Source organism: Chrysochloris asiatica, unplaced genomic scaffold, assembly GCF_000296735.1.
Source record: "Chrysochloris asiatica unplaced genomic scaffold, ChrAsi1.0 scaffold00006, whole genome shotgun sequence".
Lineage (NCBI taxonomy): Eukaryota > Metazoa > Chordata > Mammalia > Afrosoricida > Chrysochloridae > Chrysochloris > Chrysochloris asiatica.
Window position 1 is genome coordinate 26,211,427 of NW_006408524.1, and position 13,010 is coordinate 26,224,436.

Below are 13,010 nucleotides of genomic sequence, written 5' to 3' on the forward strand. Positions count from 1 at the left end.
ATCTATCTTAAACTGAATTGTATGTTAAATCAGAAAAGTGAGGTGCAGTGCTTATCTAACGTCAGTAGAATATCTGTCTTAGTATATAGTAAGTATATAAAGAGTCCTGGTATGGTGCCATGGGTTAATACACTGGACTACAAGGTCAGTTTGAGTGGTAAGGTTGGCGGTTCAAGCTCACCAGCCGCTCCTCAGAAACCCCATACAGGGTTACTATGAGTCAGAATCGACTCAACGGCAATTATCAACAACAACATAGTTTATAGAGTATGCCTTTTTATGCATAAAAACATTAAAGAAACACTTCCACATACATTAAAACATCTTTAACACAATAATATAGCAATAATAATGTTTTGATGTGTGTCACAAAGTAGTGCCCGTTTGTATGCACTTTATGGGAGTTGCTTCATAACAATGGATGCTGTATGGATGCTGGACATTCATATCCTTGCAACTGTCTGCACAAGAGATCAACACTCAATGAGAGGCCAGGTATAAAAACAACAAATGGTCCCAAATAGGAGCCTCAACACCTATAAAGGTGAGTAAAAAAAGTACTGCTACAAACACACAAACTTTTATTAAACAAAATACAAAAAGTGTGAAGCTACTGTTTCTTGACATAGTCTCCATCTCTGTCTATACACTTCTGGAGGCGGTGTTTTCATTTCTCTAAAATCTGCACTCTTCGATTTACACATCAAAATGGCAGTTTGGGCATCCTAGAAGGATTCAAATTGTGTTCTTTGAGTTTGAGGAACGAAAAAAAAAAAAGGCTGAATGGGGCAAGAGCAGGGCTGTAGGGAAGGTGGGGCAAGGTTTCCCAAGGAGATTTTCGTAGTAGTAACTCTTGTTACTCTCAAACAATGAGCAGGTACATTGTTGTAATACAAACATTCCTTGGCCCAACTTTCTTGGACTTTTTCTTACCAATGCAGTTTTCAATTTTCTTAAAACTTCATAATAAGCTCTCATGGTCATCCTGTGTCCTTTGAGAAAATCTATTAAGATTACCCCCTTTGGGATCCCAAAAATAGTCACCAGAACCTTCTGAGCTGATCTCTTTGCCTTGAATTTAACTGACCCAGCAGATGCCCTTGGAAGTCAGTTTTGATTGGACAAAGCTCTCTTGAACCATATTGGTAAATTCGAAACTTGTCCCCAGTTAAAATTTTAACAGCTAATGAGCTAGCTAATCTTCATGCAATGCTTTTGGCACCTACTGAGGCAAAAGTATGCTGGGGCCATGATGTTTGTAGAAAATTGAAAATGCTGAACTGTGTGAGATCCCAAGTTGAGCAGCTGTCCCATCAGGCCTCACTCTACCATCCTGTTCTGTCAGTGTCCAGGTTTCAGCCATCGTGTCTCATTTGTTGAAGTGGACAGTGTGCCCTCTCTTGGCCTATCTTTGAGGTCTCCCAACCTTCCTGAAAACATCTGATCCATCTGAAAATCACTGTTTTTGTTAAAACTTTGTATCTGTCTAATTATGAAGTCATCAGTTGCTCCTCAGAAACTCTATACAGGGTCGTTATGAGTCAGAACCGACTTAATGGTACTTAACAACAACAGTGAGACTAAGGCAAGGGTATGACCGAGAGAACTTGTCTGCAGCCATCCACTGATCACAGAAACATATTTAAACTTGGTTTGGAATAAATTCATGCATATGTGAACTGGAAGCCAAGTGGTAATACTTTTTGGCTTGTGTTTTTAAATGCCATTGACTCATAGCAACCCTATATAAGGCTTCTGAGAAACTGTTGGTGGACTTGAACCGTGACCTTGTGGTTAGCAATCCTACAGCACCACACCTGCATTTTAATCCTCATGAGAATTTTCTAAGAGGTTAATGTTCTCCTTTTACAAATTTAGAAACCAAGCCTTACAAGGATTGCATAGGAAAAAATGGAGTTGAGATTATTTGGTTATTAGCATTGCCTATGACACTGGAAATAATTTCTATCTTCTGTTGGGCCATTTCTCTTTGGAACGGCATGAATTCAAACACAGCTGCAACAATACATCGACAGAGAACTGCCAGAAATTCAAGCTGGATTCAGATGAGGATGAGGAACTAGAGACATCATTGCTGATGTCAGATGGATCTTGGCTGAAAGCAGAGAATACCAGAAAGATGTTTATCTGTGCTTTATTGACTATGCAAAGGTGTTTGACTGTGTGGATCACAACAAATTATGAGTAACACTGAGAATGGAAATTCCAGAACATTTAATTGTGTTCATGCAGAACCTGTACACAGACCTAGAGGCAGTTGCTCAAACAGAATAGGAGAAAACAGAATGGCTTAAAATCAGGAAATGTGTGTACCAGGGTTATATTCTTTCATGCTACCTATTCAATCTATATGTTGAGCAAATAATCCAAGAAGCTGGACTATATAAAGAATGTGGCATCAGGATCAGAAGGAAGACTCATTAGCAACCTTTGATCTGAATATGATATAACCTTGCTTGCTGAAAGTGAAAAGGACTTAAAATACTTAATGATGAAGATCAAAGACCACAGCCTTCAGTACGGATTGCACCTCAATGTAAAGAAACCAAAAATCCTTATTACTGGACCAATAAATAACATCATGATTAATGAAGAAAAGATTGAAGTTGTCATTTTACTGAAATCATTATCAACACTCATGGAAGCAGAAGTCAAGAAATCAAATGACATATTAGCATTAGGTAAATCTGTTACACAGGACTTCTTTAAAATGTTCAAGAGCAAAGACATCAATTTGAGGACTAAAGTGAACCTGCCCCAAGCCATGGTATTTTCAATAGCCTTGTGTACATGTGAAAAGTTGAACAATGAATAAGGAAGACACTAGAAGAATTGATGCATTTGAGTTGTGGCACTGGAGAAGACTATTGAAGGGACCATGGACAGGCAGAAGAACAAACAAGTCTGTGTTGGAAGAAGTACAGCCAGAGTTCTCCTTAGAAGCCAGGATGGTGAGACTTTGTCACTCGTTGTGCTTCAGACATCGTATTAGGTGGGATCAGTCCTTGGAAAGGACATCATGCTTCGTAAAGCGGAGGGTCAGCGAAAAAGAGGAAGGCCCCAGAGGAGAAGGACTGGCACAGTGGCAGCAGTAATGGGCTCAAGTATAGCAATGATTGTGGGGATGGCTCAGGAGCGGGCAAGTGTTTCGTTCTGTTGTGTACAGGGTCACTTTGAGTAGGAACAGACTTGACAGCACCTAACAACAACTTGGTTGTTGCTGTTGTTGTTAAGTGCCGTCGAGTTGGTTCTGACCCATAGCGACCCTGTATAGGGTTTCCGAGGAGCTGCTGGTGAGCTTGAACTGCTGACCTTGCAGTTCAAACAACTTTGCAGTCTGGCGCATTAACCCACAGTGCCACACCAGGACTCCAACAACTTGGTTAGGCTACCTAAAACTCAAACCAAACTGATGGCCATCAAGGGGGTTCCGACTCACAGCAGCACTATAGGACAGAGCAGAATTTCTTAGGGTTTCTAAGACTGTACATCTTTACAGAAGCAGGCTGCTTCATCTTTCTCCCATGGTGTGGCTGGTGGGTTTGAACCACTAACCTTGCTATTAGCAGTCCAATACTTGAGCCACTGTGCTACCATGCCTCCTTTGTTTGGTAACTAAACTCAAAACTTACTGGCATCAGTTGATTCCTACTCAGCGAGACCCTTTAAGACAGAGTAGAACTGATTCAACAGCACTTAACAAAAACACAAAGGGTTGCTGTGAAGGTATTAAATACATGTGGCTAACATCTACAATCAGTTGACTTTAAGTAAAGGAGGCTATTTTGATAATTTGGGTGGGCCTCATCCAATCAGTTGAAGGGCCTTAGGAACAAAACCAAGGTTTTATTGAGAAAGAAAAATTTTTACCTTGACTACTATCTGAGAGCTTCTAGCCAACTGACCTGCCTTACAGATTTCAGATTTTTCTATCTTGTCTCCCACAATCTTGTCAAACAATTCCCTGAAAGAAAGCGAACAAATATATGTTGTTGTTGTTGTTAAGTGCTGTTGAGTTGGTTCCGACTCTTAGCGACCTTGTATAGGGTTTCCAAGGAGTGGCTGGTGAGCTTGAATCACCAACCTTGCAGTTCAAACTTGCTTGTCCTACAGCATCAGACCAGGACTCCAATATATACAGGGTCTCTGTGATTCTGAACCAATTCAATGGCAGTTAACAACAACTCTCTCACTCTCTCTATATATACACACGTATGTTGTTGTTAAGTGCCGTCGAGTCGGTTCCGACCCATAGCGACCCTGTACAGGGTTTCCGAGGGTGTAAATCCTTACGGGAGTAGAAAGCCTCATCTTTCTCCCGCGGAGCAGCTGGTAGTTTCGAACCGCTGACCTTAAGGTTCACAGCCCGATTCGTAACCACTACGCTACCAGAGCTCCCTATATACATATATATATATATGCCATTGAGTTGCTTCTGACTCATAGCAACTCTATAGAGAGTTTCTGGAGCTGTAAACTTTTATGGGAGAAGAAAGCCTCATCTTTTTCCTGAGGAGCAGCTAGTAGAGTTGAACATCTGACCTTGTGGTTAGCAGCCCAATGCATAACTCACTATGCTACCAGGGCTATTACTCTCTGTATATTTGTAATTGTTGTTAAGTGCCGTCAAGTTGGTTATGTGACCCTGTATAGAGTTTCTGTGGAGCGGCTGGTGAGTTTGAACCACTGACCATGTGGTTCAGACTGACCTGTGGTCCAGTGCTTATCCTACAGCGCCACACCAGGACTCCCTGGAACACCAGTGACACAATGGGCAAGCATTCAGAGGCCAATAGTTAAGCATGAGGAACTGTTCCCACAAAGATTACAGCCTAGGGAACTCTATAGGGCAGTTCTACTCTGTCATATAGGGTTGCTGTGAGATGGAATCAACTCACTGGCATACAACAATGTACATATGTATGTAACACAATACACACATCCCTGTTTATTCAACCACTCATTCTACGGTTCTGGTTCTCTGGGGGGAACTGTGACTGATACAGATGAGAACCCAGACCTGTTCAACTTTAGAAAGTCATGTGTTGTCCGCCTCTATGCCACTGTCCACATCCTACCAAATGCCACCAGCACTCAACCAAAAGCGACAGCTCAGGCATATACCTGAGCCTCAGGAAGCTCCGGTTACCCAGAGGTGTTTGAATATGAAGTCAGATCCCCAACAACTAGATTTTGAGAATAAACAATTTCTTCTGTAAGGCTGCTATGAACAGAAGAAGGTTGTTTTCACATGTGAAGTTTTGTAGTGGGCGAGAGGTGTGGTTTACTCAGTACTTGAGAACAGTGACCTGTTCTATTCGGGGCAAGGTCACTAACTTGCTATATAACTTTAGGCAATCCCCAGTTTCACCACCTGATTAATTACAATGCCAACCTGAAAGTCTGCTTTCCACTGCCTCCTTCCACTCAACTAGTTGGCAGAAACTGGTCAGATGACCCTCCAGGCTTTCAAATCTGACCTACTTTCTAGTTGGTCAGGCGAGGAACTCTGGCCTTGAAGGGCCCAACACATTCAAACTCTTGTATCCTGGAGGTTCTACAAACACAGTGTGGCATGATGGATTATAGGAGCTCATCAGCTGCTGAGTTCATAACCGTGGCATGGATACTGCTTTCAGGTTAAAGCTAAAACCCAGTTTCTGTATTCATGCCACGACTGCAGTTCAAAGCTGAGGACAATGTCAAGTCCCAGAGAAGCGATGTTACAAAGTGCACAAGGGTCCGAAGGAAAGAACAGGAAATGTTTTATAAGTAAGGGGATGTTGTTGTTAAGTGCCATCGAGTTGGTTCCGACCCCTAGCAACCCTGTAAAGGGTTTCCAAGGAGCAACTGGTGAGCTTGAACCACCAACCTGGCAGCTCAAAGTGACTTTGCAGTCTAGCACATTAATCCACAGCACCACACCAGGACTCCCAGTTCAGACAAATCTGGGAATTTAGCAGTAAAAGACAAAGGAATGAAAAGGAAGGCAGTGTTAACAGTTTGAGGGTTGCTTGGAGGGAAATAAGGGAGAGAGTTTTAGCTACAAAGTAAGCTACAGATGAGCTCAGTAAAGATCGCTAGGGGTTAGGCCACACTAACCACATGGACAGCCTCAAATGACAAAATATCTACCTAGAGGTAATGGGGAGCTAGTGCAATCTCTGCAGATGAAAGCACAGTGACCCTGTATAAGGTTTCTGAGGAGCGGCTGGTAGGGTTCAATTGCCAACCTTGTGGGTAGCAGTCCAGTACCTGTCCAACAGTACCACACTAGAACTCTGGGGAGGGGGCATTACTCGACCCTGATGAATTAACAGTAACAGCTAACACTGTTGGTGTTATTAGGTGCTGTTGAGTTGGTTCTGATTCATAGTGACCCTCTATAGGGTTTCCAAGGAGTAGCTGGTGGGTTTGAACTACTGACATGCCATTTAGCAGTGCAGTGTTTATCCTACAGCACTATTATTAAAAGCTTATCATGTATCAACACTGCTGAACTTGACTTATTTACTCCACACACTCCCTAAGGTAATATCACCATCCCATTTCACAGGTTAGGGATCCAAGTCACAGAGTGGTTAAGAAGTGTGCTCCAGGTCACACACAGTCCTCAGTGGAAAGGAGATCTAACCCAAGGGGTCTGACTCCAATGTCTACACACTTCACCACTAGGCCACCCTGCTGCTGAGACGGGGCCTGGAGCCTGCATCCTCAACTCAAGTCTGACTTCCCACTGACTGAACTAAGTAGTAAGGGAAGTGGAAAGGAGAATGATGAAAAGAGTCATTGCAGAGATGCTATTCCTGTGACCTAGCAACCAAGGGGAATATCTGAAGAGAAACGGATGCTTTGAACGAAAAATTCCTAAGGGTGGTAAAACAAGCTGGCAAAACCCACATTTCCTCATGAGCACATACCATGTCCTGCTATGAATGATCCAACACACACACCAGCTGCTTCCAAAATTTGGGTTGAGTTTGCTTCTGAACATTGGAGCCTACTTGCTAAAAGCAACTTAAGAGCTGCGAGAAGGCAGATGTTGAGTGACCATGTATGTTAGTTTCCCCATCTCATAAGATCTTCACCACGTCCTTTAGTTAGCACACCTTCACAACACCCTTTAGTAAAAGCAAACTGAAAAACCTGTGAAATTTGAGTTCTGGTGTGGTGCTGTATGGCAAGCACCAGACTGCTAGCTGCAAGGTCGGTGGTTCAAACCCACTAGCTGATCCTCAGAAACTCTATACAGGGCTGCTATGAGTCGGAACCGACTCGACTTAACAACAACATTTATAATAATGAAACTTATTTCTGTCTCATATCTGAGAGCTAAAAACAGGCAGGCATCTGAAATTTCATTTATTCCCAAATGTCCAGACATCTTTGATTTTGAAACAACAAAACAAATTTTACTTTGTGACCAGCAAGGACTCACTTTGTTTTCTCTTTAGTTCTAGAATTAAGTATTAGCTGTGCCCATATTCTTCCTGTGGTCTGACAAAACCCACTCCAGCTGGCAGTAAGCCAAGAGGTCCTGCTGAATCCGAGCCTGCAGAGGGTCCCCATCCCCGGGCATGAAACCACATAAAGATGACCATAAGCCCTAAGAGTTTCAATGTGGTAACAGCTCTCTGAAATACTGATGCTGGCTGTCTGGAGCCACTCCACCATACATTCAACTACAAACTGCTCATTTCTTTGTTTAACCCATGCATGGCCTTCTTTGGTAGTAATTGAATAGTTGTGGTTATGAAGAGAAGCAAGTCTGTCTTGGGAAATTCCAGGTTGTTTCCAGATAATGATTAGCCCAATTGAAAAGTGAAACCAAAGCAGTCCTTCTTTTGATACTTGGAAAATCCCCCATTCCAAAATATTTTTGCATATGTACAGCCAGCCTCTCTTACAACTTGAATATAAGCCACTGGAAGAATTATCTAAAAAAACACAAAACCACAACTCTATGATGTTCCTATGGGGTGGGCAATGCATATTCTCTTAGATGTAACCCAAACCATACCAAACTCACTGCCATTGAGTTAATTCTGACTCATTCTGTAAAGATGAGCTGAAAGCTTCATCTTTCTTCTGAGGAGCAGCTGGTGGGTTTCAACTGCAAAACTTGTGGCTAGCAAACCAGTGCTTATCCAATAGCACCACCAACGCTCCTTCCTAAGAAGCTAACAGTAATATAACAGTGGCTAACATTTATTAAGTGGTTCTATGGGGAAAACGCACATGAAAAAAAGCCCACACCAAAATCGCATACAGGAAAGAATCACACTGCCATAATGAAAAAGTGCAAAATAGATTTAAAAAAGAAGCTTACAATGAGGAGGTACTGAATTATGATCATAAAGAACACTTCAGTTGAGGTTAGTGGGGTTTGGTCTATGCACAATTTTCCAGTAGACTTTTTTCATGTGTGTTCTTTTCTGGTTAAATTATTAAGTATGTCCTAAGAAGTGATGGCATTGTAGGATAACCACTGGACTGCTGCTAACAGTAAGGTCGGCAGTTCAAACTCACCGGCTGTTCCGAACCTCCGCAACTCTACAGGTTTGTTATGAGGTAGAATCGATTTGATGGCAGTGGGTTTGGATTCAAAGACGAGGCGAGTCACACAGTTCTAAACTCTTTACATTGAATGAACTGCTTAATTCTTACATCAACTTTATGAGGTGATTACCTTTTATGAGGGAGCTTCAAAAAGTTCTGTAGAAAAATGAAATGAAAATAGAAGAGAACTTTTCCACAAATTTTCTGAAGCTCCCTTGTATATATCTTACCACAATGGAAAAAAACAAAAGCAGAAACACACAACACACAATATGAACCCAGCACTGGAGAGCAGATGCCATTGGACCAGGAGATTGCTGAGAGAGGGCATTACATTTGTAGCCCATTCCACCTGCTTGTCCAGAGGAACCTGAGTACAGTGTAGGTACTAAGTTAATATGCTAGGCTGGGGGGGCAGGAGGCGTGGGTTCCAGGTCCACCTTTGACTCTAATTAATTATGCCACTCTGACTAGGTTCCCCAACCTCACTGTGCTTGTTTTCCTTAAGCACAAATTGGATAAAACGATGCTAGGCTGCATACCTCACAAGGTTGATGTTGTTAAGTGCCGTTGAGTGAATTCTGACTCATAGTGACCCTGTATAGCGTTTCCGAAAAGCAGCTGGTGAGTTTGAACCACCGACCTTGCGGTCAAGTGCTTATCCTACAGCACCACACCAGGACTCCACACAAGCTGTTGTTGTTGTTGTTGTTAAGTGCCTTCGAGTCGGAGCCAACCCATAGCGACCCTGTACAGGGTTTCCGAGGGTGTAAATCCTTACGGGAGTAGAAAGCCTCATCTTTCTCCCGCGGAGCGGCTGGTAGTTTCGAACCACTGACCTTAAGGTTCGCAGCCCGATTCGTAACCACTATGCTACAAGCTGTAAGAGGTGTTAATTAAGGCAAACGTGACATAGCTGTGAAAACGGAAAAATCCTCGACAGCTCACCATTGTCAGAATGAACACAACCAGGCCATTACAACAGTCAGGTAGCAGCTAATGTGGTCCAGCAGGTCCACTATGCCAGCCACGGAGACTGGCCCTGTGTGACTGTCACCCACTCCTCTATGAAATTGCACTCTAGGCCTCCAAGGAGGTCTGGCTGGGCCCCAAGCGCCAGAGCTCCCTCCAAGGCACGCCTGCCTGTATAAATAGGTTATGGTAAAGGCAGACCTCACAGAGCAAACAGCCTCCCCTCCCTCTACGTCCCTGTGCACTTGCAAGATGGTTGGCATTCAGCTGTGAAGGGGGTTAGGTGCCATCTGGTACAGCACCCAGCATTGAGTTTCAACCCCATATGTTACAGAACCAGGACAAATAGAAGTACACATGTCACTCCTTAGCAGAGAGGGACTCAGAAGACACAGACCCCATGGGATCGAGACCGGACGAGTGGTTGGGAAAAATCCTTCTTCAATTTGTTCCAAACATCCAAAAGCCCACCTAAACTTCTACTACCCTCTCCCCTTCCCATCCCTGGGAAGAGGAAGGGATCAGATCAGCCTAGTAGTGAATCATAGAGCACTCCGACACAATGACCCCTCCAGAGAGGGTGGAAAAGCTAGTCTGGCAACTGCCTACACAAACAGGGAATTCACAAGAGGAGCAAACAAACCAGTTTAGCCCCAATTCCCATTTTGCATAAGATTGTATGCCACAAAAACAACATCCATGGAACACTTGTTGATCAATACCAATGGTTAGCACTCTGGTTTGGGCCAAGAAACAATTCAAAAGGCCCTTTAGAAGGAACTTTGAACAACGTGGTTTTGTGGACCTACATGCAAGTGCCCTCAGACTCACTTGTGTCACTGGGAGTACCAGATACTTCAGTCAATAGATTTTGGCAAAGTTTGGTTCCTAAGGAAATTAGTCGTAGAAGGGTTTGAATCCATGAACCAATTGAAACTTGCTAGTCACAAGGTGACTGTAAAGGTAGCTGTTTTCTTTATGCTAATAAGAGTTACACAAGTGCCAGGAGGGAGGCTTCGGGGTATGACACATCACAGCAGGACCATCTGCCAGCTGGACTCAGACTGGACACTGACCACGACTCCTAAATCCAAGGAAGGAGAAAAAACAAAGTGCAATTGTGTTAAATCATGGTGTGCGCCATTGCATCAGGCTGGGTATGTGAATTTGAAAAGCAATGTGCATCTCTCAAGTCGGGCACGGGTCCACTGAAAGAGATATCTCAAGTGTGTGCACAGGTACTGAATGATGGAGGCAGGCAAGGAAATCCCATTGCCCTACTTCTCCCCATCCTCAAACTCCCCTCTATAGCCCTCAAACATAAGGAAAGGTGCCCTCTACAATCAAATGAATGACATCCTTCTCTTTCTCAAAAACCTAAAACAGCCTCAGTTCGTAATTCACAAACAGCAGAGGGGCAGAGTCGTCCACGATCCATCACCTACAACCTCCCAGGGGCTAAGAATGGAAGGAGACCACGGGTCTCCTTTAATTCCTTAGGTCTCTCCAAACCTTCTAGGGTTCCTGGTCAGTTTCTCCAGCACTAGGGCGGAGGACGCCGCATCTAGCTCAAGTGACGGCTCGGGTTACCTCGCTGGCGCGTCCCCCGGCGTCCAGCATGTCAGATGTCGGTTCTGCTGGTGCCTTCTGCTCTTCTCCAGTGGCCAAAGGGCCGCTCCGAGCCTCATGGGGGTCTCCGCCGCCCCCTGTTGCCTCCTGGCTGCCGCCGTCCACGCTAGCGCCGACTTCTACCGCTGATGATGAGGCGGCGGCCGCAGAGCCGAGTAGCCCGCGCGCCCCGTCGGCATCTCCGGCCGCCACGCTGTGCACCAGCCACGCATCCACCCGGGTGCGGGGGATGAAGGGGACCCCGAGCGCGCACAGCTCCCGAAACAGCTGGCCTTCGGACAGCGCTGCAAGGTCCGACTCTCGGCCTTTGGGGTGCAGCTGACCCGCGCGCCCCCACCCTCCCGAGGCTGGGAAGGGGCTGAGCGCGTAGGCGGAGCTCGTGGGGCAGCCCAGGAGCAGGAACTCATCCCGGAGCAGAGTGGGCGGCGGGAGCAGCAGGTAGAGGTCTAGGTCTACGCGGAGCCCCGCCAAGCTCAGTAGGATCGTGAGGTGCAGAAGGCCCCCGCCGTCCGACCACCACGGCTTCAGATACTTCATTTCCCGCCGCGCGCCGGCGGACCCCCCTGCTCGGCGCCGGCGGGTCACGGCGCTCTGGCTGTGGCTTTAGAACGTGCCGGTCCCGCGCCCCCAGCACCTGCACGGAAGAGAAACGGCACAATGGACCTAGGCGCGCAGTGGCCGTCGTGGACTCCTCCAGCCAGGCACAAAGGCGCTTCCTCTGCAGCGGGCACAGAGCCTGGCGCGGCCGGGACCTGGGAGAGCGGAGGAGGAGCCACCTGCGCTCGGAGCCCGCCTGCTCGCAGCACCGTGCCGCAGACAGGCCCCGCCCCAGGCCTCGAGTGCTGCAGCCAGGCACACGCCCACGGCCTCCCTGGACCCGCGCGGGGCGGGGCAGGGCGGGACTCCCGGGAACTCAAAGGCTCCTTACGATTGCGGGGGTGGGGTGGGGAGAGTCGGAGGAACGGGAACGCAAAGCTTTCTGGGAGATGAAGTTATTTGGAGCCTAAAGTGGCTCCTTGCAGCCTAGTGGCTTTGGGGGGAGTAGGTGGGAAGGGGTAAGATGTGTAGACTGGGGTAAAGTAACAGGGGACTTCCACCCACGTGAGTAAGAGTGAGTTTATGAGTTTGACCCCTAGATACAGATCCCAATCCCACTCACCTGCCAGTTCTTAACCTTTCTGTTCCTGTTTTCATATCTGTAAATGGGGCTATTAGTACCAGTACGATAGGGGATAGGGACGTAGTGAGTTCAGAAGCAGCCTGTGAAGGAAGGCCAGAGTCTGGCACTGTAATTGTGACCAAACCGCACTACCCTTCATCCCAGGCATTCCACTGGCCTTACAGTAGCCTTGCTGTTCCCAAGACATGCCCTGCATGTTGCTACACCTGCTCTCACACTTCCTGTGCTCGGTAAATGATCACGAGACTAGCAGAGCCCTGGGTAGTGGGGTATTCTGAAACACTTAATTGTGCTCATGAGGAACCTGTACATAGACCAAAAGACAATTGTTTGAATAGAACAAGGGAACACTGAATGGTTTAAAATTAGGAAAAGTATGTACCAGGCTTGTATTTTTTCACCATACTTACACAACCTGTATGCTGAGCAAATAAACCAAGAAGCTGAATTATATGAAGAAAAACGTGGCATCACGATTGGAGGAAGACTCATTAACAACCTGCGATACGCAGATGATACAACCTTGCTTGGTGAAAGAAGAGGACATAAAATACTTATTGATGAAGATCAAAGGCCACAGCCTTTGATATGGGTTGCACCTCAAAGTAAGGAAAACAAAAATCCTCACCACTGGACCAATAAATAACAT

General features: G+C 45.7%; 1 protein-coding gene across 1 annotated transcript in view; it reads right to left on the reverse strand.

Annotated features, from left to right (window-relative positions):
* Window positions 1-11,718, reverse strand: part of NFE2L3 (nuclear factor, erythroid 2-like 3) — a 33,841-nt gene extending 22,123 nt beyond the window's left edge. The window contains exon 1 of the mRNA XM_006832200.1: window positions 11,143-11,718. Coding sequence (XP_006832263.1) covers window positions 11,143-11,718 — 576 coding nt within the window. The remainder of the gene's footprint in view (window positions 1-11,142) is intronic.
* Between the last annotated feature and the right edge of the window lie 1,292 nt (window positions 11,719-13,010).